The sequence below is a fragment of the Gorilla gorilla genome, chromosome 8, assembly GCF_029281585.2.
Source record: "Gorilla gorilla gorilla isolate KB3781 chromosome 8, NHGRI_mGorGor1-v2.1_pri, whole genome shotgun sequence".
NCBI classification, from domain to species: Eukaryota; Metazoa; Chordata; class Mammalia; order Primates; family Hominidae; genus Gorilla; species Gorilla gorilla.
In genome coordinates, this window is record NC_073232.2 from 112,180,449 (window position 1) to 112,206,605 (window position 26,157).

Consider the following 26,157-nt stretch of genomic DNA (forward strand, 5'->3'; position numbering starts at 1 on the left):
ATCCAGGTCCCAATCTAGGCAAACAGGACAACAAATGAGGATCAAGTGCCCAAATTACAGGAGTCTGCAACTTCTTTTTTTTTTTTTGAAAAGGAGTCTTATTGTCGCCCAGGCTAGAGTGCAGTGGCACAATCTGGGCTCACTGCAACCTCCACCTCCCAGGTTCAAACAATTCTCCTGCCTTAGCCTCCCGAGTTGCTGGGATTACAAGCACCCGCCACTACGCCCAACTAATTTTTGTTCTTTTAGTAGAGACAAGGTTTCACCATGGTCTGCAACTTCTTATGCTGCAGGATAGTGATTTTAATACTAGGAGTAACTCAAACACCATTTCTGAACACTCACCAAACACACATAAATCCTAGCATGGTATGCTGATAATCTTAAAACTGTGGGATTATTATTTTTTAATCTTTAGGCAGCATAAGTAAAATAATCGACACGGCAAAGATAATTCTTGTAAAATTAAAGTTATCACTGTTTAATAAGCAAATTTTTATAATGTCAGTCAATAAAACTACATGAAAAGCTCTATTTTCTACACACATAGACACACAATCCGATGTTCTATTTTACCAAGGCTCTTGAGGCAAGGTAATAGTGCTCACGTTTTACAAATGAGGAAACAGGCAAAGAGGAATAAAATGACTTGTTTAAGACCAAACAGCTCATAAAGCAGCATATTCAAAACTGGCCTCCCAAGCCAGTGCTCTCCATTAAACGTCAAGGTCCGTTCTGGATTTTGTGTCTTATCCATGAAAGCATGGCCATTTCCTGCATTATATTTCCATTAACACTACAGTGATGGTTCAAAATTTGCTCAACTACATAACCCTCTATTTTTCTCTCCTACTCTATAAAAATCACTTTCTTCAGTTTATATTAATTAGGCGGTTTACTTTTATTCCTTCCACTTGCTCTCATAACATTTTATATATCTTTTACAACTATCCCACCTTCCCCCCCAAAATCAGTTGATCTAAATTATAATCGTTTAAAGTTTTAATTATAGGCTGGGTGCTGTGACTCACGCCTGTAATCCCAGCACTTTGGGAGGCCAAGGCAGGTTGATCACCTGAGGTAAGGAGTTTGAGACCAGCCTGGCCAACATGGTAAAACCCCATCTTTACTAAAAATACAAGAATTAGCCAGATATGGTGGCGTGTGCCACCAGCTACTTGGGAGGCTGAGGCAGGAGAATCGCTTGAACCCAGGAAGCGGAGGCTACAGTGAGCCAAGATGGTGCCACGGCACTACAGCTTGGGTGACAGAGGAAGACTCCATCTGGGAGCTGGGGCAAGGATATGGAAAGCTGAAATGTCCTCTAAAGCATTCTGTAGTTTCAGTCAAGTTGTTTCATCTGTTGGAACTTCAGGACTAGCAAAATAAGTGGAGTTAAACTAGATGGTCTTTAAAGTTAGTTCCATTTGAGTGAATGAATCTAGTCTAACAGGCAAGATATAAATTCATGAAACAAAAGAATAAGACAAAATAGAATAAACTTAGGTAGTAAGTGTTTAGGTTTTATTTATTTAAAAGGGTGAACCTAATCTCTCAAAATAAGGATTACTATATTTCCATTTTTTTTTTTTTTTTTTTTTGAGACAGAGTTTTGCTCTTATTGCCCAGGCTGGAGTGCAATGATGTGATCTTGCCTCACCGCAACCTCCGCCTCCTGGGTTCAAGCAATTCTCCTGCCTCAGCCTCCCGAGTAGCTGGGATTACAGGCACGTGCCACCACGCCTGGCTAATTTTGTATTTTTAGTAGAGAAGGGGTTTCTCCATGTTGGTCACAGTGGCCTCAAACTCCTAACCTCAGGTGATCCACTCACCTCGGCCTCCCAAAGTTCTGGGATTACAGGTGTGAGCCACCACGCCCAGCCCTATATTTCCAATATTTTGATGGTAAAATCTGATTAAACCTAGGATATGGGTGGAGTAAAGTCATTTCATTCCCCTATCTCTTCCCGGGCTTCGACTTTTGGGGATATATGTGGAGCTGCTCCTAGATCTTGGGAGAGCAGCAGGTGTGGTGAATAAAGCACTCAGACAATAATTCAGAAGGCCTCACCCTGCCTCCCTCCTACCTGTGTGACCTTGGACATGTTATACAACCTTTCTGGGCCGTTGCTTCTGTGTGTGTAACAAAGGGGTTGGGCCTGTTTGTCACTTTCAGCTCTGAACTCTGACGTGACTTCTCAGTCTTTTTTGTTTTGTTTTTGAGACAGAGTCTCGCTGTTGCCCAGGCTAGAATGCAGCGGCACACTCAAAGCTCACTGTAGCCTCAACCTCCTGGGCTCAAGCAATCCTCCCAAGTAGCTGGAACCACAGGCACAAGCCACCATGCCCAGTTATTTTTTTAATCTTTTGTAGAGATGGGGTCTCACTATGTTGCTCAGGCTGGGCTCCAACTCATGAGCTCAAGGAATCTTCCTGCTTCAGCCTCCCAAAGTGCTAGGATTACAGGTGTGAGCCACCGTGCCCAGCCGACTTCCCACTCTTTTACTTCATTTACTCCTCTCAGTTGGGTATGAGCACACTAACTTCTAACCAGTTCCGCAAGGAACATCACTTACTATGGGAGGCCTCTTTCTAATCATCCAGTTAGTCATTTCCTCTCAGCGAGCCCAGAGAACTGGGCACCTGCCACTATTATGAAACCTGTAACAACAAAGTTTAATGGTCTGTTTCCCTATTAGTCCTTGAACAGGACAAGCCTAGCTTGTCTCTGGGCCTTTTCCATCCTTTCTGCTCACCTACTGTCTTTTAAAGCTCAAGTCCCAGCTTCTCCATGACACTTTCTCTAGTCCTTGGACTGCTCTTTCCTCGAAATTCACCTCTTCGGCAACAGGTAATAACCCTTGCTATTTAACTTCTGATACACACATTCTGGGACCCAAAGTAGAATATTTATTGAGCATCTATTATATGCCAAGTACTATGTTAGATTCTGGAAATACCATCTTCATCCACTGCTATCATGGAGCTTAGACTCTACTGGACTGACCTGTGTACTCTGTATGCACTCAACCTACAGTACTTAGCACAGCAACTGGCATTTAATAAATGGCAGCAATTGAGACCAGGCGTGGTGGCCCATGCCTGTAGTCTCAGCACTTCGGGAGGCCGAGGCAGGTGGATCACTTGAGGCCAGGAGATTGAGATCAGCCTGGCCAACATGGCAAAACTCTGTCTCTACTGAAAAAAAAAAAATACAAAAACGTAGCTGGGTGTGATGGTACATGCCTATAGTCCCAGCTACTCAGGTGGCTGAAGCATGAGAATCACTTGAACCTGGGAGGTGGGGGCTGCAGTGAGCCAAGATCATGCCACTGCACTCCAGCCTGGGCAACAGAGTGAGATTCCATCTAAAAAAAGCATCACTCTGCTATGATTGTGATGTTTTGGATTCAATGAAGTGCAATATATTTCATTGATTTGTTTCCTTTCAGTTTATGATGAGAAGAAAGGGGTGTCTGACACTGTGGAACCAGGTCTGCTGTGCAGCTATGAATATGAACATGGATCTTCCTCCCAAATATGACTACCAGCACTGTCACACCCCTGTAGCCTGTTGGCCTGGTATTTATGTACAGCCACGGGCACTTCCTGGTTTCTCAGGAAATATCAAATTGGAAAACTGTGGTATCAGGGTGAGTGAGTCAGAGATCTGAGGTCCCACCTGAGCATGCCATGATATTGCAAGTTAGTTGCTTTGATTCACTCCCCCTTCCAAACACTGTACCCCTTAACACCCTCAGGTCCATATGAAAGAAGATACCCTAGAAGAGTACATCTTCCCATCCTAACTCATTATCTTGCCTTTCCTTGATATCTCTCGCTTTTACAGAGGCCTGGGGTCTCCCCAGACCAACATTCCTTCATTGTTGATGGAATGTTATGTAAAAATAATATAGGTAATGGCTTGGGAAGAAAACACATAACCTAGCTGCTGCTGTTTTTTTTTTTTTTTTTTCTTAAAAAAAAAAAAAAAGGTCTCACTCTCTTGCCCAGGCTGGAGTCAGTGCAGTGGTGCAATCATAGCTCACTGCAGCCTCAACTTCCCAGGCTCAAGCAATCTTAACCACCTCAGCCTCCTGAACTGCTGAGACCACAGGCACGCACCACCATACCCTGCTAATTTTGTTTGTCTAGCTTCTTGAGAATACAACTCATGATCCCAGGAAGCAAGGCTGGATGAGAGTTGGCCAAATTGGAGCATTCCAATCTTGGAAGAGGAGTGCCTAATTTACTTGAAAGCTTCAGTTATCTCCCAACTCTTGAAGAAATAGGGCCCTGCATTCATTTCCTCTTGCCTCCACATATTTATTTTTTCCCTCTCCTTTGCCTCTTAACTACCCCATTTATCTTCAAATATTTTTTCGTTTTCTTTTTCTTGACACTTTGAGGATCTTATTGCATAACAAATAGCTTCAGACATTGACATCTCCTGTAATCCCAGCACTTTGGGAGGCCAAGTCGGGCAGATCACCTGAGGTCAGGAGTTCAGCACCAGCCTGGCCAACTTGGCAAAACCCTGTCTCTACTAAAAATACAAAAATTAGGGCCAGGTGTGGTGGCTCACACCTGTAATCCTAGCACTTTGGGAGGCCGAGGTGGGCGGATCACGAGGTCAGGAGTTCGACTCCAGCCTAGACAACATGGTGAAATCCCGTCTCTACTAAAAATACAAAAATTAGCCAGGTGTGGTGGCACATGCCTGTAATCCCAGCTACTTGGAAGGCTGAGGCAGAATCACTTGAACACCAGAGTCGGAGGCTGCAGTGCGCTGAGATCACACCACTGTACTGCAGCCTGGTCAAAAGAGTGAGAGTCCGTCTCCAAAAAAAAAAATAATAATAATAAAATTCTGATTTCCTCCTGACCTCCTCCAATATTCTTGCCCCATCTCTCTTACTGCCTTCCTCCTCCTGCACTGTAACTGTGGGCATCTGTGAGGCTCAGTTCTCAGGCACCTGCTCCTCTCCCCAGCTGTTCCTTCCCTCTGTACCTGAGCTGTATCTCAGTGATACAGCTATGGAGGTGGCTCACCTCCATACAGGCCCAGCTCTGATTTCTTCCTTGAGCTCCAATCCAAACTCCTACTGGCGTCTAAGATTTCAGTACTCTAGTTCTTTCCTCCACTGTGTTCCTCACCACCTTCCCCACGTCTTTGTCACCACAACCCTGTGTCTTTCTCATAGTTTCCCCAACCAGAACTGTTCTCCTTGCTTCTCTCTGCCTATCCCAACTCCATTATTTCTTTAAGTTTCAGCCAAGTTCAAACATTTCCCTACAGTCTTTTCTAATAGCTCAAGCAAAAACTGGTCTTTCGGCTGGGCATAGTGGCTCACGCCTGTAATCCCAGCACTTCGGGAGGGCCGAGGTGGGTGGATCACCTGAAGCCAGGAGTTTGAAACCAGCCTGGCCAACATGGTGAAACCCCATCCCTACAAAAAAATACAAAAATTAGCCAGGCATGGTGGTGCATACCTGTAATCCCAGCTACTCGGGAGGCTGAGACAGGAGAATCGCTTGAACCTGGGAGGCAGAGGTTGCAGTGAGCTGAGATTGTGCCACTGCACTCCAGCCTGGGCAACAGAGTAAGACTCCAGGCCGGGCGCGGTGGTGGTGGCTCACACCTGTAATCCCAGTACTTTGGGAGGCCGAGGCGGGTGGATCATGAGGTCAGGAGATCGAGACCATCCTGGCTAACACAGTGAAACCCCGTCTCTACTAAAAATACAAAAAAAAAATTAGCCGGGCGTGGTAGCGGGCACCTGTAGTCCCAGCTACTCGGGAGGCTGAGGCAGGAGAATGGCATGGACCCAGGAAGCAGGGCTTGCAGTGAACTGAGATCGCACCACTGCACTCCAGCCCGGGCGACAGAGTGAGACTCTGTCTCAAAAAAAAAAAAAAACAAAAACAAAAAACAAAAAAGAAAACAAAAAACCTGGTCTACCTTCCAACTGTCCATAGCATTTACTGTCTATGCTATACATACTTCTTTTGTATTTTGTCTCTTCAACTGATCTGCAAGCTCCTGCATAGCAGGTGTTTAAGAGTACAGTTGCCTTCTCTGGATACCTTCAATGCTTGGTACAATGCCAAGTACAGACATTAGTTAATAAACACCTGGTGGACTGCAATTAAAGGAGATATGGGATCTATGTGCTGGTATATTAATAATAAGCTTGAATACAGACTGTTGGAACAGACACCATGTTCACATGTTTGCAATGAAAAGAAATCTTGAATACCAGAGTCCTAAAAACTTTGAGCTGTCTGTGTACTACTTCGCAAAAGTGCCTTCAAATCAATGCAGGTTTTTCTTATCTTGGGAGAAAGACAAAACAGAAGATTTTCCTGCTCCACAGCAATTACCGTCCCAACTTTTAAGGGACTGCTTTCATATCCTTATCACCACTGCCCTCCTAAACTCCCTGTCATATGCTCTGTGCCCCTGCTCCTACCCTCCACCAACCTACCAAATGCAAAGGTCTTTCCTGAGTCCATATCCTCTCTTGCACCTTTGCACCTCTGCTGTCTATAATATAGTTGCAACCTCTGTTGGCAGCCTCCGACTTTCCTAACACTTTTTTTTCTGTGCACTCTGCAGAGAAATACCTAACACTTTTCTCATATTCTAAATTCATCTTTGCAGACTCAATCTACGGCTGTGCTTCTGCCTTCAAATGTGGCAATGCTGGAAAAGCAGTGGTCTAGGTGTCAAGAGAGCCAGATTCTATTCCTGCCCTAATCCTTGACCCAGTTACCTTGGAAACACATTTCAATTTCTCTGAGCTCTATCTCTTCATTTATAAAATAAATGGGTTGTATTTAAGTGTTTTTCAAACATTTTTTACTGTGACCCACACTTTATTTTTTATTTTATTTTTTTGAGACACAGTTTCACTCTGTCGCCCAGGCTGGAGTGCAGTGGCACAATCTCAGCTCACTGCAACCTCCACCTCCTGGGTTCAAGCGATTCTCCTGCCTCAGCCTCCGGAGTAGCTGGGACTACAGGCGCCCACCACCATGCCCAGCTAATTTTTGTATTTTTGTACACAGGGGGTTTCACCATGTTGGCAAGGCTGGTCTCAAACTCCTGACCTCAAGTGATCTGCCCACCTCGGCCTCCCAAAGTGCTGGTATTTCAGGCGTGAGCCACTGTGCCTGGCCTGACCCACACTTTAGGCTGTAACTCACATTTACATAATACATTTATGTCTATACACATACACATACACAAAGTATTACATGCTTACTTTTACTACATAGAATGTAGTATGAAAGTTTTTTCTATTTACTTTTATTTTTCAGAACTGCTGGTTGCAACCCCCAAATAGACTTCAAGACCCAGTCATGAGTGGCTACCCATTATTTACAAAAACATGGGATTGTGGCTATATAAGCTTCCTTCCAGTAATAACATAAGAGGCTCCTATTTTGTAGCCTTCCAACCCTGAACCTTTAGCCCTCTCTAGTTTTGTTTAGAGCCCTCTCTAGTTTCATAGTTTTCTCTGTAAGAGCTCTTCATTTAGATATCCTAATATTACTTACATTCAAAACAGGTAACGTGGAATTTGAAACACCAGGTCCCCTTCTCATCATAACCACGTATGTTATTAGCAAGTGCAAAACCCTAGTGCCCACACTTGGTCTAGTAATGGTAGAGTAGCTCACATTGTACTAATCTCCCTACTTATAACTACCAAAAACACTTTACAAGATTTATTTTTTTAACTTTTATTTACTTTTATTTTTCTAGAGACGTGGTCTCACTCTGTCACCCAGGCTGCAGTATAGTGGCATCATCATAGCTCACTATAGCCTCGACCTCCCAGGCTCAAGTGATCCTCCCACCTCAGCCTTCTGACAGATATTTTAAAAAATAACTATATATATGCAGGCACTGAAAAGCAATCAAAAGCAGGCAGAATTTGGAGGGGATATGACTCAAAACAAGGGAAGCAAACTAGGTAAGATGCACCTGTCTCCAGTCCTCCCCTCAGGGCACTCCCTAGTCTTTTAGCACGCTGGGAAATAAAGCAAAAGAAGAAAGCCCACATGGGGCAATCTTACTGGGCTGAGCAGCCAAAGGTTCCAGTCTGGGGGCTCTGAAGACATTAGCTATTAAGGGGGAAATCCTGGAAAACAGTAAGCCGCAGAGAGGAGAGCCCCAAAATCTGTGCAGAAATGCCTCTCAATCCTTCAACTGTGCATGCAGGAGATGAGACTCCAAGGAACCCCGTGGAAAGCTGGAGGCCAGAAGAGCCCAGCAGATAGATCTTCACCAACTGTCTGGCTCTGGGAAGACACAGTTTGAAATTTGAGTCCCTCCAAGTTAGGAGGTTCAATAAACACTTCCAGTTTTCTGTTGAAACCTCAGAAGGGCCACACCTTAGGAATAAGGCCCACCTCTCAGAACTAGAGGGCCACACCCTAGGACTAAGAGCAAACCCCTAACAGACCTGCCCTAAAAAACCTCAGATGGAGGCCTCAGGAGAATGACTGATCAGGCAGGTGAGAAAGGAAAGCCTGGGGGAAAACTTGGCTTCCTGCCTGGGGGAGAGGCTGGAGAGCAGCCACTGAACAGAGCTCTGTCTCAGATGGAGGAGGGGTGGCAAGGGGAAGACGGGAGAAGAGGAAGCGACAGGGCATTCCACTTAGACAATCAAACTTGAAGTGTTTACGGTCTGGGGTAGATGTCCAACAGGGAGCAGGGACTATCAATCTGGAACTCAGAGAAGAAACCATGGAGTGACAGGTGGGTGGGGCAACTTATAAAGGGGAAGGGAGGTGGGCAGATAAAACACAAAGAAATGGCCATTTATGAGCACCTACTATGTTCCGGATATGTGACTGTTTTATTTTTCTATCTCATTATGAGAGAGGTATTATCTTCACTTTACAAATTGAGAATCCGAAGCTCCCAGAGCTTAAGTAATTTTTGTCAAGTTAAGGCCATTTAGTAAATGGTGGAGCTGAGATTTGAACTCAAGGCAGACCAACTCTGATGCTTGTTCCTTTGTGTAATTACACAGTGTTCCCTTGTAATATTCAGGAAGGGCAATGGCGTGAGAGAGCTAACAAAGAACGTTAGAATGCTGAAAGATTTCTAGTAGAGACAGAATTTGTTATAGGTCAAGAAGGATATTAGGCGTACAAAAAGGGGTGAACTAAATATGAATATACTTTCAAAAGTTAAGTCCTCAAAGATAAAGAGAGTTGTAGAAATGGAAATGATATTGGGTGGAACCGAGCTGGTTTCAGGGAGATCAGAGGGCACATTACAACACTGCAGAGAGAAGGGTTTCACTCCTGTTAAGTCAAACAGAATAAACACACTTTGATTACAGTTGGGAGGCTTAATACAATAAGGAACTAAAGATAGGAAACAAAGTTCACCAAAGGAACAGATGTGGGGGGAAGGGAAGAGGAACAATACAAAAACCAATATAAAGAATCACAGAATCAGACTTTTTTCTTTTTTAGCTGGAAGGAATTTAGAAGTTATCCAGTCCCTATCATTTCAGAGAGAAAATGCACCTAGGAAAAAATGACTAGCTGCTAAAAACCTCAGCCTCCCAACTAAAGCTGGGTTTGGTTTCATTTTTGTCTTTATAGGTGCAGGTTAAGAGCCTGTTAGGTCCAAAATGGTGCCCCGGAAATTCAAGTTAAGTCAAGCCCATGTTGGAAGACCACCAGGTAAACCACCGGCCATCCCAGGACCACAGCAGGCTTATCTTTTCAGTCTGTGGTGGCCCCTAGTACAAATCTAACCAGCCAGCCCATTCTGAAGGAGACCTAGACGAGAAACTTTCCACTTAAGGGGAGGGTATGAGATGGATTTTTCAGATCATTCCCATTCTCTGACTAACCTTTATCCTCTGGTCACAGCCTGGACCCCAAAATTGGCCAGAACCAGAAAGGCCGTTTGGCATGAAGACAACATACAGCATACACACACACAAAAGGTTTAACAGAGAGTCCAGTAATTATAAAAATAACACAGTAGAAATAAAGCTCACTTATGAGAATTGAAGAAAAGATATAATGGCAAGAAAGAATGAATCTCTACATGATAAAAGACTCCTAATATTCTCATTTCACAGACAACGTAGTTAAGGCTCAGTGAGATGAAGTGATTTGAAAGCTAGAAATAATCTTCTGGAATCCACAAGAGTGTCAGTACTCATCATTCCCTTAAGATTCCTGAATGTCAAGGAGTGAACAATCTATAAAACAAATTAGGGCTACTCTGGGCACACTGCCTATGGGGTAGCCCTGCTCTGAAAGGAGCGGTAAAAAAAAAATTAAAATGAAGGCCTGGCAATGGTGGCTTACACTTGTAATCACAGTACTTTGGGAAGCAGAGGTGGGTGGTTCGCTCAAGCCCAGGAGTTCAAGATCAGCCTGGGCAACATGGTGAAACCCTGCCCCTACAAAAAAAATAAAAAAGTAGCCGGGCATGGTGGCATGTACCCATAGTCCCAGCTACTCAGGAGGCTGAAGTGGGAGGATCTCTTGAGCCCAGGAGTTTGAGGCTGCAGTCAGCCATGACTGTGCCACTGTTCTCCAGCCGGGGGGACAGAATGAGATCTTGTTTCAAAAAAATAAATAAATAAAAATAAAGTCAAGTCTTCTTTTCCATTAATGTCCAAAGAAGTGTAGAGACTGAGAGAAAAAAAAAAAAACATGCCAGGAAAATGAATTTTAGCTTGATGCCCTGATAATAAACTTGCTGCCTCGACAAGATGAACAAAAACATGAAAGTAAGAAAGGAAAGATACTTGAGATTAGAGACATCTGAAAAAACCAGGAAGCGTAAATAAAAGTTCCCACGAGAGCGCTGTCCAAATGTTGCATATTTTTAGCACTGTATATATACTCTTGCTCTGTACAATGCCTTCCAAAGTAATTAAATCTCTAAGGTTGTTCTCACTCAAGGTGCACTTGATAAGAAGTTCAGGGCCCGGGTTCCTTAAGAACACAAGTGCTCCTAGTACCTGGTATAACTACCCTTTAAATCTATTTTTATGCTTTATCTTAAGAAGGCTGGCTGAGTTCATACCTTGGGTTTTCTTCCTGTTTTGCATGAACTCTGAGCGCCTCAGGGTGCTGGGTGCTGTGCGGCGGAGACAACTATTCCTTCTCCAAGTCTCTGGGCCATTTAATTTTTTCTCTTCCTCGAAATGCCAGATGTTCTTCTCTAATGACGAGCTCTGAGGAATCCCCAAACGATGTCCTCCTTGTTCTCCCCTGGTATACTGAGTCTGCAGACCATCCAGAAGGATCCCGCTGCCCCCATGTGCCTTTGTTCTTGGTATGTCAATGCCATTATACTCCAAATTCTCCATTTGATGGAGAGAATCTGTTCCTCTGGAATTACGAGATTTATATGCACAGTTTGCAAATAAAGCATCATAGCCTTTATTTTCTGTATCAAAATCACCCTGATCCATAATATGAGTCTTTGCTTTGGGATACATTTTGTCATTTTGATGAACATTCCTGTCCCCTTCATGGTATTTGATAAATTCCTTATCTTCATTGACACCATTCGAATCTGAAAAGCTCACAGGCTGACCATCAGGATAACTCCCAGGAATGTGATATAAATTGCTGTGTTCTCTACAATAAAAATTAGTTGCCCGACAATCCTCAAGATTATGGTTAACATTCTCATGGTCTATATACCACAACTGAGGTTGACCTAAATTCGCTGAAGAATCATCCAAACCCCTACAGTCAGTCAATTGTTCAGCTTTTTTAGAGTCCTCAGGATTATAATTCAGATTCTTACAGTCTGAGTAGCCATTTGCCTCCCTGTATCCACCAGCTTTTGAGGTCACATCTGGGCTTCTTGTAGGCGAATTATCCTTCATCCCAGGGCTGAGACTCTCATAATCTACATTTTCTGGACTCCTATAACCATCATGACCTCCGTGGTACACACAGCCCTTTCCACCTTCGTGTGCTTCCCCACAGTCCATATAGCTTGGTTCACTCTGTTCAAAATCCCAGTATCCACAATCCCTTTTTCTGTAGGGCCGATGCTGCCCCTTGGCCCAGTACCTGGGATCCAAGTCATTTTCTCTGTAGAGTCCATCCAGCACTGTAAGGTTCCTTTTCCGTACACTCCCGTAGTCTTCATACTCCCAGCTGGAGTCCCAGTGCCTTTTCTCCTCCACTTCCCTTTCTTTTCTAGCCTTCTGGGTTTCACACATATTCTATGTGCTTAAAGACAAAGGTTTTACTTTTCTTTTCCATGGGCCTGGGCTGGGCTGTGGACAGGTGCAGTCTAGCCTAAGGCTGGATTTGTCCTGCTTAAAATGTCTCCCAAGCATTCCGGACACTCTTCTCCTTGCTCTAGTCGGAGCGCAGTGAGATGTGGAGTTATTTCAACCTCAGGATCCAATCAGCGAGCTACTCTATCTTTCTCCAGAGGCCAGAAGATAATGAGTAACTAGTATGCATGTGATTGGAGTTGCCAGCTTTGTTTGGTGTTTCCCTCAAGCTGGTCAAACTGGCTTGGCTGCTTTACTTGCTGAAGATAGAGGCATTCTGCTACTCTAAAGGTTTTGCAGGAAAAGTCGTGTGAAAGAGAAACAGCACCCCTTTAGAAGTCCAGGTCAGGTCATATATCAGTCTCCCCCGCCTCTTTAATCCTTTAGTAAGCCACCAGGGGTATAAACAAGTGCTTTCCTTCTCAAGCTGCACCTCCATTCCCCATCCTCCAAGTCCACCTTTCTAATCCTTGAACATCTGAAACCTTTCAGGACTTCATCCCTTAGAGGCAGGACTCTTCTGAGTGCTTTGCTTTTCTGGAATTCAAGTCACCAGTTAGTGTACACTCCAGTCGCAAGCTGCTGAAGCTCCCACCTGCAGACAGTTAGTCATACGACTGAAGGAAGAAAAAGTACTTCCTTTTACTTTGATCTGGTGAGTAGGTGATTTTATAGCGTAAACATTCTTCCCAGAATGGAGTTAGGTATGCTTTCACATTTTCCCAGATACTTGTCATGCCAGGGAAGCATCAAAAACATTCATTTCTTAAACCTCTTTTCTAGTTAATTCATACAACATATTTAAGAAGTCGAAAATGAGGCCAGAAATCAAAAAGGCAGGTAAATGGCTATTTAAATCAACAAATATTAGATGGTTACCTATCATAGAGGAGGCATTGTGGAACAGAAAAAGACAAACAAGTTAGTCCCCGCCTCTTACAATGCAGAAGCAACACGCTTAAAGAAAGATCTAATGTGATAAGTGCTATGGAGCGAAGACAAACAGCAACAGCACCAAAGCAAAGTCCCTGGCATGGCAAGTGGAGGCTTCAGGGAAGCGGTTGGATGTGAACAGTGACTTCAAGGAGAAGCAGGATCTCTGCAGACTTCACATATGGAGCACTAAGAAATGGGAAATCATCTGAAGGATATAATACGTGGAAAATAACAGAGGAGGCTGAAGAGATAGGTTGGGGTGGACCCCAGAGGACGTCAATGACATTTATTTTATTCAATGGAAAGCAGAGTCATGAGGTTTTTGAGCACGGGAAACACATGCTAAGAGACAGACCTTAATAAGATTACTCTTTTAGCTGTCTGGTCATTTCTTGGATATCTAGGAATGATTCCTTGAACTTTAATCCTTATTTGTGAAATAATATCCAGAACCCTGAGGAAAACTGCCTTATATGCTTTGTTAATAATTACATGTTTACTCTTGGGTAACTACTAATTCTCTCTGGAACTCAATCTACCCATCAATAAAATGAGGCGGTTGGCCACAATGACTCCTCGGATTCCCCCAGCATGTTTCTAGATGCCCCCTCAAACAAAAGGCCAATAAAAAATAAATTGACCAGTGGTATTCATCAGTCAAAGCACATGTGTTGTAAATTTGTGATGCCATGAATGTGAGCTCTCAGGAAAGAAGTTCTGACATGGCTCGTATGGAAACCTGAATAAAATACTATACGTGGTCAGGCTGCATAAAGCACATAGTTCCCCTGGCATTTAGAGACAGCCCAAAAGGAGTCCGTGAGGAACCCAGGACTGCAGTCAGACTGCTCATATCCGATTCTAAGAAGACCTGCACTCCTTTTTACCATTTTATTCCTAATGCATTTCCTGTTCAAATAAAAAATCCAACCAGAGGAAACAAGCAGTGTGGCTGGGATTAATCGTGCATGAGTCAAAGGCTCAGGCTGACCCTAAGGGTCACCACACTTCCTATTTTTCTGTTCTCAAAATCTGGTCTTGCTCGTGCAGGAGTTCCTCATATTGGTATTTCAGAAGTCTGGGAATGACCACTAGTTATTCTGGAGATACCAATCTAATGGAAAAAGTGATCCGTTCCTAAGGAATCACCTAGGATCCCAGGGGAATAGCTTGTATGACTCTTTCTGATGAAAAACAGAGACTTACGCTTCACTAACAGGGCTATAAAACAGGGGCATTGAGGCAGAATATGGTGACCCACACCTTTAATCTCAGCAGTTTAGGAGGCCTAGGTGGGAGGATCACTTGAGCCCAGGAGTTTGAGGCCAGCTTGGGCAACAAATGAGACCCCATCTCCACAATAAAAAAAAAAAATTAGCTGGGCACAGTGGCACACACCTGTAGTCCCAGCTACTCAGGAGGCTGAGGCAGGAGGATCGCTTGAGCCTGGGAGGTCAAGGCTACAATGAGCAGTGATTGAGCCACTGCCCTCCAGCCTGGGTAACAGACTGAGACCCTGTCTCAAAAAATAATAATAATCAAATGAATTTTAAAATAAAAAGGGTATTGAACTAAATAATCTCTAAAGTACTTTCCAGGTTCTAAGTTGTGTATGTTTTTGAAGATTCACCTTTACTGTGTAGAAATAACCAATAAAATAGCAATCCATCAGGTAATAAAGCTTATCAAAACAGTTATCCTGTTGAAAATAGATAGGAAAACAAGCCTTATTATATGGGTTCAGGGGGATCTGGCAAAACAAGGAAAATAGCATAATTCTACAGCTTTAAGAAAGCCAGTTGATTTCAAAGCCAGCAGAGTGGGAGTTATGGCACGCTTTTATTCTTCCCCTTCACCAAGAGGCCCATTGTGTCTGAACAGCAGTCAGTCACCAGTGCATTCCCTCTGTGTTCTCCCTGGATGGCCTTAGGGCCAGAGGGGGAAAAATCACTTGTTGTTGTTTTTGTTTTTTTGGTTTTTTTTTTTTGAGACGGAGTCTCGCTCTATCGCCCAGGCTGGAGTGCAGTGGCACAGTCTCGGCTCACTGCAAGCTCCGCCTCCCAGGTTCACACCGTTCTCCTGCCTCAGCCTCCCTGGTAGCTGGGACTACAGGCGCCCGCCACCACACCTGGCTAAAGTTTTGTAATTTTAGTAGAGACCGGGTTTCACCGTGTTAGCCAGGATGGTCTCAATCTCCTGACCTCGTGATCCCCCTGCCTCGGCGTCCCAAAGTGCTGGGATTACAGGCGTGAGCCACTGTGCCCAGCCTTGTGATTTTTTAGGACCCCAACTTCTGACCAAGGGATAGGGAATCATAAGTTAAAGGAATGTAGAAATACAGGACCAAGACCCTATTTTGGGGGAACATTGAAACCAAATAATATCAAATTTGTGAAAATATTTTGGGCACCTCTCTCTAAGTCTAAAATCTTATGTTAGGTGCTGTATAGTATATAAAAATACAAGTGTCAGAATTCATGATGTAGACAATAATTTCTTTTCTAGGCTATAGACAGCCAAGATGAATGTGAGCTTCTAAGGTTTTTTAGAGAAGCAAGCCTAGGTTTCAGATGGAGAGACAGTGTAACTGGAGTAAGGCTTTGGGGTTAATAATGATGTGGCTTCATAACAATAAAAACCTCCTTGTGTGGAATAGGGTCTCATATCATAGGTGAGATAATACTGGATAGTTGGAGAAGGGGAAAGTTGTGACTGGATAATCATGAATGTAAGTTTGCTTTGGGGTGAAAGCATAAGTCTTTTGGTAGCTCAGTAAACCTCTACAGAGAGTGTCCAGAGCAAATTTATTTTTTATATATTTTGGGTAATAAGAATAGGATTACTGAGGAAGAAGCCATTAGCAGTAGGCTCCTTGTGCTTCATGGTAAAAGTTTGGCCCGGGGAGGGAGATGATAAAACTGGTACATTTGTAATCTTGATTTGTCAGGAATCATTTGGTAGACTTGAAGAAATAATGCCTGGGGACAAGATTTCAAAGGGTGAGATGGTGGGAATTGGACCAGGGTCGTAGCATAGAGCAATTAGTAGAAGGAAGAGGCCGGGCACAGTGGCTCACACCTGAAATCCCAGCACTGTGGGAGACTGAGGCGGGTGGATCACTTGAGTCCAGGAGTTCGAGACCAGCCTGGGCAACATAGTGAGACCCTGTCAAAATAAAAATTAGGTATGGTGGCGCATGCCTGTAGTCTCAGCTACTTAGGAGGCTGAGGTGGGACAATCAGTTGAGCCCGGGTGGTCAAGGCTGCAGTAAGCCATGATTGCACTACTGCACTCGTGCACTCAGCCTTGGTGATAGGGTGAGACCCTGTCTCCACAAAAAAAAAAAAAAAAAAAAAAAGAAAAGAAAAAGGGAGGAAATATTTTGAAAGAAGGAATTAGAAGAAAAAAGGAAATTAGCAGCAGAAGTGAGTTTGGAAAGCAGAATGTAATGAATTTATTTGGGAGTTGGAGTTGAAGAATAATCATCATTAGCAAATGAACATCAAGTGCTTGCCATGCAAAAGGCATCATACCAGACTCTTGAGATACCAAAGAGAAGGTGGTACCTACCATTAAGGAACTGTAACCTACTTGGGAATATAAGACAGACTTAGTTTTTTTTTCTTATTTATTTAATTTTATTTTTTAGAGACAGGGCCTCTCTTTGTCACCCAGGCTGGAGTGCAGTGGTCCGATCATAGTTCACTGTAGCCTTGAACTGTTGGGCTCAAGCAGTCTTCCCACCTCAGCCTCACGAGTAGCTGAGACTACGGGCAATAGCCACCTTGCCTGAGTAGACTTAAATTTTTTTTTATTGTTGTTGAGATGGAGTTTTGCTCTCGTCACACAGGCTGGAGTGCAATGGTGCAACCTCAGCTCACTGCAACCTCTGTCTTCCACGTCCAAGCCATTTTTCTGCCTCAGCCTCTCGAGTAGCTGGGGTTATAGGCGTGCACCCCGCCGCCCGGCTAATTTTGTATTTTTAGTAGACACAGGGTTTCACCATGTTAGCCAGGCTAGTCTTGAACTCCTGACCTGAGGTGATCCCGCGCACCTCGGCCTCCCGAAGTGCTGGGATTGCAGGCGTGAGCCACCGCACCTGGCCTAATTTTTTTTTAAATCAAGAGCATATAAAAATCAAGAGCATAAAAGATAACCTGGTTTTCCAATGTGCTTGACTATAAAATGACTCATAGGATTTTGCCAGGTGCTTTGCTACCCAGATCTTATTTTACCTAGGCCAGGTGCATTCCTTGAACCCCTCTGACTTGGGTACTGAGAAGGAAATTTTAACTATAAAAGTATAGGTAAGATTAACTTTAATCTAACTGTAAGATTAAAATAGATAATCTACAGGTGAATAGCTTATAATCAGATAATTAAGAGTTTGTTATAAAACAATTGATGATAAAATTAGAGTAATTTTTTCAAAATTAAATCATAAATCATATAGAACTGAATTTTAATTTCATTTTTCCAGAAACATATACTGTGCTCTTATCCTTTCTTTACCTCGACTTCTTCTACAATAAGACAGATGCTAACTGTTCAGCTTACGTTTTGTGAGGATAACCTGAAAATTGGTTATTTTCAAAAACAAAAGTGGTGATTATTGGTACCTTCTTTTAAGATCTCATTATAATATATTTTCAGGATAGGGACAGTTCAAGAAGGCCTCTGGAGAACATGATTGAACATTCATTGCCCATACCCTTCATCTCCAACAAAGAACCCTTTACTGAAGATTTCTTTTTTCTTTTTTTTTTTTTTTGAGACACGGTCTCACTCTGTTGCCCAGGCCGGAGTGCAGTGGTGCCATCACAGCTCACTGCAGGCTCAAACAATCCATGTTTCTATTTTCCCTCACAACTTATTTTTGCTTTCCTCAAATACTTGATGTGCTATTACATGCCTTTTGGATTCTTTACTGACTTACTGAATAAGCCTTTATTTATTTACTGGAATTAGGGTCTTGCTCTGTTGCCCAGGCTGAAGTGAAGTGGTATGATCTAAGCTCACTGCAGCTTTGAACTCCTGGGCTCAAGGGAGCCTCCCGCCTCAGCCTCCCTAGTAGCTGGGACTACAGGCATTTGTCACCATGCCCAGCCGAAATGAAACTCTAGATTGTCAAACCTTCTTTTATTTCTTATTCTTTCAGACAGAGTGTTACTCTGTCACCCAGGCTGGAGTGCAGTGGCATGATCTTGGCTCACTGCAACCTCTCCGTCTCCAGGGTTCAAGAGATTCTCCTGCCTCAGCCTCCCAAGTGGCTGAGATTACAGGTGCCTGCCACCACGCCCAGCTAATTTTTATATTTTTCAGTAGAGATGGGGTTTCACCATGTTGGCCAGACTGGTCTTGAACTCCTGAACTCCTGACCTGATCGCTCCTCAAGTGATCCGCCCACCTTGGCCTCCCAAAGTGCTGGGACTACAGGTGCACCAGACCCGAAGAATCTCTATATTGTCAAACCTTCTGATGTCCACTTGTTCTGGTCCCTTGTACCTCCTCAACCAACAGCAGCAGCAGCAACAGCCCCGGCAGCTACCATGTTTTCAGTGTGTACTATGGGCTACGATCAGCACTAGGAAGATGGTAGAGGTTTTCCATTTTCACTACCCTCCAAGGAGGGTATTTATTATACTTGTTTTACCACAGATAAAGAAACAATCTGCGAGTGTGAATAACCTGTCCAAGATCACATAAACTAGTACATGGCAGGGCCACAGTTTGAACGCAGATCTGTTTGATTTCATGGCACTAGACTAAGAAGAATATCTCAAAACACAGTAAATCTTAATTTCTCTCAAACCAAGTGAACAAACAAATAGAAAGTATCCTGGCCTAATTCAAAAGTGGACCACTACCGAGGCAAGCCATGTACACCCCAACACCACCATTCCCTCTTTGTTTCCAGTCCTGGCCGACCAACCCTGCCCTCAGCTGGGCCTCACCAGCCAACCACCATGAGCACACAGAATGGCAGTGACACACAAGACAGCCCAGCACTGAGTGACTCAGTCATTACAACCTATCACCTAAACCCAACAAAGATTGTGACTTGGTTCACCAAACCAATAGGAAGTCAACATTATTCCGGAGGACAGCTTTCACCACGAGTTAAAACAGAGCAACAGTGTAACAGAGAGAGCACTGGAGACCAAATGAGGAAATGACACCTGCCTTCTAGAAGTTCAATTTCTGCTAATAACCAGTTTTCAGGTATGATTACCCTCTTTGGCTGTCACTTTCCTATGTAGGAAATGTGGATATTAATGATTTCTCTGCCACTTTAAGTCTACAATTCTATGATCTTGCTTATTTCTAATCCAATTAAAAGATTAAACTTTCTCTGTTATGGAAAACAAAGTTCTCTGGCAACTTGATATCTTTGATAAAGCTAGCAAGATAAGAAAAATACACCTAATCAACCAAGAGAAGAGATAAAAAGAGAGGACTAAATTGTAGGTAAGGATCCTAGTTATAAAAAGAAATTATTGACCAGGTGTGGTGGCTCAGGCCTGTAATCCCAGCACTTTGGGAGGCCAAGGTGGGCAGATCACTTGAGGTCAGAAGTTCCAGACCAGCCTGGCCAACATGGTGTAACCCCATCTCTACTAAAAATACAAAAAATTAGCTGGGTGTGGTGGCAGGATCTGTAATCCCAGCTACTCAGCAGGCTGAGGCATGAGAATCGCTTGAGCCTGGGAGGCGGAGGTTGCAGTGAGCCAAGATGGGTGCCACTGCATTCCAGCCTCGGTGACACAGTGAGACTCCGTCTCAAAAAATAAAAAAAAGAAATTATAGTTGGGCAAGTGGAGAGCGAACAGTTGGTTACAAAAGGGGGCTTCCCCCACCTTTTCTAAGTCCGACTGCCTTTAGGACATTAAAGATAAGCAGTTTGCATAAAGAGGTAAACTCCCTCAGCTTTATCTCCACACTACTATGACTCAGATGTAAACAAAAGCTGTGAATGGGTTGCCATTTTTGAGTAATAAATCTGTGTACAGAGAAAGTGGCCGAGGAAAAAGGGAGGATGACTTTTCTACTTTTCTCAATGGTAGGACTGCTGGTGAAATAGAACCCTGTAGACAACCATCCCTCCTTCAGCACCCCCTCTCACTTTACACAACAGTCACACTCCACTGGCTCTTTTCAGCAGTCCTGAAGCACCACCTCACCGTGATGTTTGCTATTTGCTCCTAGTGGGTGGGCCATCATGACTATCTGTGTGATGCCCAGAGTGGACAGACTGCCACCTATTCTAGAAGTGAGGATGGAGAAGCAGGATTTGGAAGGAGAGAGAAGAGACAGAGAAGGTAGAAGAAGGGTAAAGGAAAAAAAGGGAGAAAAGTGTGCCAAAAAAAAAAAAGAAGAGCAAGAATATGTAACTCCCTAAACTTTTGTGGATTCCTCTGTGACTGCCCATGTTGTTGCTCCACTCTGAGGGTCAACAACTCCTCACTCTCTAGGACTCTGCCCAGTGACATTCTGATTCCTATAGTTCTTGCTATTTTCCAGAGCACCTTGCAAATATCTCTCTTGGCTAACCTATGCTGTTACTTCATTATACTTGCTTACCTCCTTTTATTATACTGAAAGTTCCTTGAGGGCAAGGATGGTCTAACTTGTCTTCCTATCTCTAGCACAGCTCTGTAGATGGTAAAACTTCTTTGCAAAAATTATAACACTGAGAAAATTATAACAGTGAGAAAATTATAACAATGAAAGAGATTGGATCTAACCAACCCTCATCTTGTCTTTAACCTCCAAACTGTCCTTGATCACTCCTGGGCTTGGCCTAAGCCAACTGTGTGAGAAATTTAGTTTACAGTTGAAATGGAAATAGCCCTTCCACAAAACTAAACCACTTTTGTAAAAATAATGAAAGATCACCAAGTCAGAAGGATGAGAGGAGCCTAATTCTGCTAAGATATAGACATAAAGGATTACTAGCCATTATTTAGAAGGTAACAAGATTCGCAACTTCCGCAATCACCCCTGCAGATAGCGCCATTATTGTAGAACCTAAGATTAATCTTTTGAGATGTCTTTTCAGGCTTTTGCATTTCTGAGGACTGATGGCTCCACCTGGACCTGCCAACCAGCCCTGTGGTCCCACCCAGAAAGGGACTTGGTACAGGAGGACCATTGTCCACATCCCTATGGTTGCATCCCCAACCAATCAGCAGCACCCATTCCCCTAGCCCCCTGGCCGCTAAACTGCCCTGGAAAAACCTCTGCATTTTTTAGACTGATTTGAGTAGTAACTCCATCTCCCACATGGAGTGGCCAGCTGCATGTCAATCACTCTTTCTTCATGCAATGGCCTCAGTGAATTGGTTTTGTTTGTGCAGTGGGCAGGAAGAACCCATTGGGTGATTACAATGGGGTACACAGTAGGTATTTAAATGTTTAATGAATCAATGCATGTAGCATTTATTTGGCACAGGCTAGATGCTAGGTAGAGGGCAATCTAGCTTAGAGGTTAAGTGCACAGGCTTTGATAGCCCTGGACTTAAATCCTGACTTTGCCACTTACTAGCTGTATAATCTTGGGGAGGTTATTTAATCTCTCTAGGCTTGTTTCTTCACCTTTTCACCATCAAACCTACCCTGCTACCTGCCTGTGAACCCAAACACTCTGCCTCCCACCTTTAACAATGGAGGAAGTGTCCCTGCTCTGATCCCAGGCCAATCTCTCTGTTGGCTTGCCAGACCCCTCCCCTCCTGACCACTCACTATCTAATAGCAGTGAGGCCTCCTCTCCCTGCTTCTTCAATGTGCCCATTCTAGTGGATCAGTCCCGTAAGCTTATGAACGCGTACTAATGTTTCTCATCTTACAAACGACTTCCGCTGGCACCTCAATCCAACGTCCCCTGCTGCCACTACCCTGTTTTTTTGCTTTCTTTTATAGCAAAACTCTTCGAAAGACTTTTGAGCACACTAAATGCTCAATGCCTGTCTTCCTTACCTCTCATTTTCTCTTTAATCCACTCCAATAGGGCTTGCATCCCAATATCATCCCTTCAGTGAAACTGCTCTTGACAAGGTCACCAAATCCCACAGTCATTTTGGCGGCTTCGCCTTACTTGGCCTCTTGGCAGCTTCTGATCCTGTCACTTGCCCTTTCTTTTTTTGAGACAGAGTCTAACTTTTTCACCCAGGCTGGAGTACGGTGGCGCGATCTTGGCTCATTGCAACCTCCACCTCCCATGTTCAAGTGATTCTCCTGCCTCAGCCTCCCGAGTGGCTGGGATTACAGGCACCCGCCACCACACCTGGCTAATTTTTGTGTTTTTAGTAGTGACGGGGTTTCACCATGTTGGTCAGGATGGTCGCAAACTCCTGACCTCAAGTGCTCCGCCCGCCTCAGCTTCCCAAAGTGCTGGGATTACAGGCGTGAGCCACCGCACCTGGCGTCACTTGCCCCTTCGTGAAACCGTTTTTCCATTTGGCTTTCCTTCTCCTTGGCTGGTTGCTTCTTCTTTGCTGGCCCATCTCCCTTGTCTTCCATATTCCTAAAGATTGGAATGCCCCAGGGCTAAGTTCTAGATCATATTCTCCTATACGCCCAATTAACTGGCACACAGCAGGAATTCAAGAAGTATTGATATGACCAGAAATGTGGTTGCTACTTGCAACTCTAATCCTTCCAGTTGCCTAACCTCAGGGTTACCCCTCAGGGTTACCCTTGACTCTTCTCAATTTTTTTTTTTGTTTGAGATGGAGTTTCACTCTTGTTGACCAGACTAGAGTGCAATGGCACGATCTCAGCTCACCGCAACCTCCACCTCCCAGATTCAAGCAATTCTCCTGCCTCAGCCTCCCTAGTAGCTGGGATTACAGGCATGTGCCACCACGCCCAGCTAATTTTGTATTTTTAGTAGAGACGGGGTTTCTCCATGTTGGTCAGGCTGGTCTTGAACTTCTGACCTCAGGTTATCCGCCCGCCTTGGCCTCCCAAAGTGCGGGGATTACAGGCATGAGCCACCACGCCTGGCCTCTTCTCAGTCTCTTATACCTCACATCTAATCCACCAAAAAGTCCTACTGGCTCTAACTCAAAATATGCTGAGAGCTGAGCACCTCTCATCATCCCTACTGCTGCCATCCTGGTCCAAGGTGCTGGCATCCATCCCTTGCCTGGGTCACTGCAGTAGCCTCCTAACTGGTCTCTCAGCCTCTGCCCTGTGTCTCTTCTGTCTATTCTCTTCTGTTAAATTGTAGGTCAGGTCATATTATTCCCCTGCTCAAAACCTTCCAGTAACTTCTCTTCTTACCCTAAATGATGAACTACAACTGTGCCATTGCTCTAGCTGAACCAGTCTCCTTGCTTTTCCTCAAACATCTAACATACTCTCGTTCTTGCTGTCTTATCTGTCTGGAATGATGCCTCCCACCCCCAGAAATGGTTTGGCTGGCCCCCAACAATCTTACTCAAACATTATTTTTCAGAAGGTTTTCTCTGATTTCTTTTCTCCATAGATTGTTTTCCCTTCTGACAAAAAGGAAAAAAAATATACTTAGAGTTTTACTTACTTATTGCTTGTCTTTTCCCATGAGGGCAGAGAATGCTACTGTGACTCGAGAGCACTGCCTGGAATACAGTGGGAGCTCAATCATACTGGTTGATTGATGACTGTCCTGTCTTTTGGGTCTTATTACATCTGGTAAAGTGAACAGTAAAAGGCAGCAAGCAGCTCAGATAGGGGTGTGATGGTGGGAACACTCGCAACTAAGGGTCTCAGGCTATCTGAAGATGAATTATTTTCCTGTACGATGCTGCAAAGCCTCAGTGAAATCTGAAACCGATACTTAAGTACCTCAATGCATTCCAGCTTCTTCACCCTGTGCCTGGAGCTGAGAGTGCGGAAATGTTCACAAGGCCATCCTACAAACTGCTAAGAACAGTGACTCACAGGTCAATTATACCTCAGTTCACCATTCTAAGCTACATTTCTTGACATACATTCAACCATCCATCCTAAAATCAGAAACTAGTTTCTCTCCTGACTTAACATAGCCTATGAACGGGTTCTGATGATGGCTGCTGTCTTATACTAGGATAAAATCCTTTAGAAGTAACTCTGAGCTCATTTTTACTGAGCCAACACCCTCAACCAGATGTTACACAAGTTGAAGATACTTGCTTTTTTCCTACATACTGACAAACTAGAAAGAAAGATTATTATTTCCTTTACATAAACTTTCATTATCTTGAAAGACCACAGAATGGGCCGGGTGTGGTGGCTTACGCCTGTAATCCCAGCACTTTGGGAGGCTGAGGGGGGCGGATCACCTGAGGTCAGGCGTTCGAGACTAGCCTGGCCAACATGGCAAAGCCCAGTCTCTACTAAAAATACAAAAATTAGCTGGGCATGGTGGTGGGCACCTGTAATCTCAGTTACTTAGGAGGCTGAGGCAGAAGAATCGCTTGAACCCGGGAGGCAGAGGTTACAGTTAGCTGAGATTGCACCACTACACTCCAGCCTAGGTGACAAGAGCGAGACTGTGACTCAAAAAAAACCAACAACAAAAAAAAAACACAGAATGATTTGGCTATTTAATTCTATTATCTGTTACTAGTTTGAGAAGGAATTCTTGTGTGTGGTTTTGTTTGTTTGTTTGTTTGTTTTTTTGAGACAGTTTCACTCTGTCACCCAGGTTGGAGTGTGGAGTGCAATGACATGATGACAGCTCACTGCAGCCTCGGCCTCCTGGGCTCACCCAATCTTCCCACCTCAGTCTCCCTAGTAGCTGGAACTACAGGTGTACACCACCACATCCAGCTATTTTTGTATTTCTTTTAGGAACAGGGTCTCACCATGTTGCCTGGGCTGGTCTTGAAGCAATCCTCCTACCTTGGTCTCCTAAAGGGCTGGGAGGCATGAACTGCCACACATAGGTATGAGCCACCATGCCCGGCTGAGAAATAATTCTTATACCTAAGGGATTCCAAGGAGGCTGCAGAATGACAAATTGCTTCTGCATATAAAACAGTTACACTTTAAAATTTTAAAAATCTGTCTAGAATATTACGTATCACTTTAGTATAAAGATGTTATTGTTCCATATCAGTCATTCTCCAGCTTGTTAATCTACTGGCTGTCTTTAGTGCATCTTAGATGCTACCCAGTAGACTGGGGAAATATTATTTTCCTGAAAAACATGTTCTGATTTAATTTGCAACAGACATCACTGAAAATTACTTTTAGAGTCTCTGGTCAACCTTCCTTTGACATTACCTTAAAGGCCAGAAAGAGGAAAGTTTAGGAGCAAGGTTCCTGACTCACTCTGTAGTTTGGCATCCACTGCACTGATTTAGAACAATGGGGTTCCGGAACTGACCCACACCGAAAGTAGCCATTGGTCATGATTCCAAGGCAGCAGGAAAGAGCATAATTAGCTGTAGAGGTCAATATCAATATGATCACTGGGGTTTCAAACACACATAAATATGAATGATAATATGACTATGTTTTTTTAAATTAATCAACGTGTAGCCAGTGCCTGGTTCATCGTGTGTGCTCAAGAAATATACACTGAATAAAGAAATGAATGCACACCCTCTTTTCAAATTCAGGTGTGTGAACCTCACCTAGAGATAGGGTAGCACTAGGTAGTCCTGATCAGAGCTTCTAAAAATAATATGTACTGGGAAACCTGAAAGTCTGAGAACTAACTCTTAATGTTTCTACTGCTTTGCAAGTCAGCCTGTTCAGACTTGAAGGTAGTGTGCTTGAGATCTGAACCTTAACTTGTTAATTAGCAACTCATTTGACTGGAAGCTCCTTGAGACCAGCGAGCACATCTATAATGTTCATCGCTATGTACCCAGCCCTTAGCACAGTGCCTGGCACATGGTAAAAATAAATGAGTATTTCCTGGATGAATGAGTGATTGACCTGAATACCACACGGAAGC

At 43.8% G+C, this 26,157-nt stretch overlaps 1 protein-coding gene and 1 long non-coding RNA gene across 6 annotated transcripts in view; one reads left to right on the forward strand and one right to left on the reverse strand.

The window, feature by feature from the left end:
- The window catches only part of DNMBP (dynamin binding protein), a 132,906-nt gene that overhangs the window by 41,409 nt on the left and 65,340 nt on the right, over positions 1-26,157 (reverse strand). Inside the window, exon 1 of one of the 5 annotated variants that reach the window (XM_019035491.4) lies at positions 11,078-12,905. The exons of the other annotated variants lie outside the window; for them this stretch is intronic. Within the exon in view, the coding sequence (XP_018891036.4) occupies positions 11,078-12,233 (1,156 nt within the window). The 5' untranslated portion in view covers positions 12,234-12,905. Of the gene's footprint in view, positions 1-11,077; positions 12,906-26,157 lie in introns of those variants that run through there. 5 annotated transcript variants of the gene reach the window in all.
- Positions 8,676-26,157, forward strand: part of LOC115936041 (uncharacterized) — a 31,775-nt gene continuing 14,293 nt past the window's right edge. Inside the window, exons 1-2 of the long non-coding RNA XR_004071620.3 lie at positions 8,676-8,770; positions 9,631-9,711. This is a non-coding gene — a long non-coding RNA (uncharacterized lncRNA). The remainder of the gene's footprint in view (positions 8,771-9,630; positions 9,712-26,157) is intronic.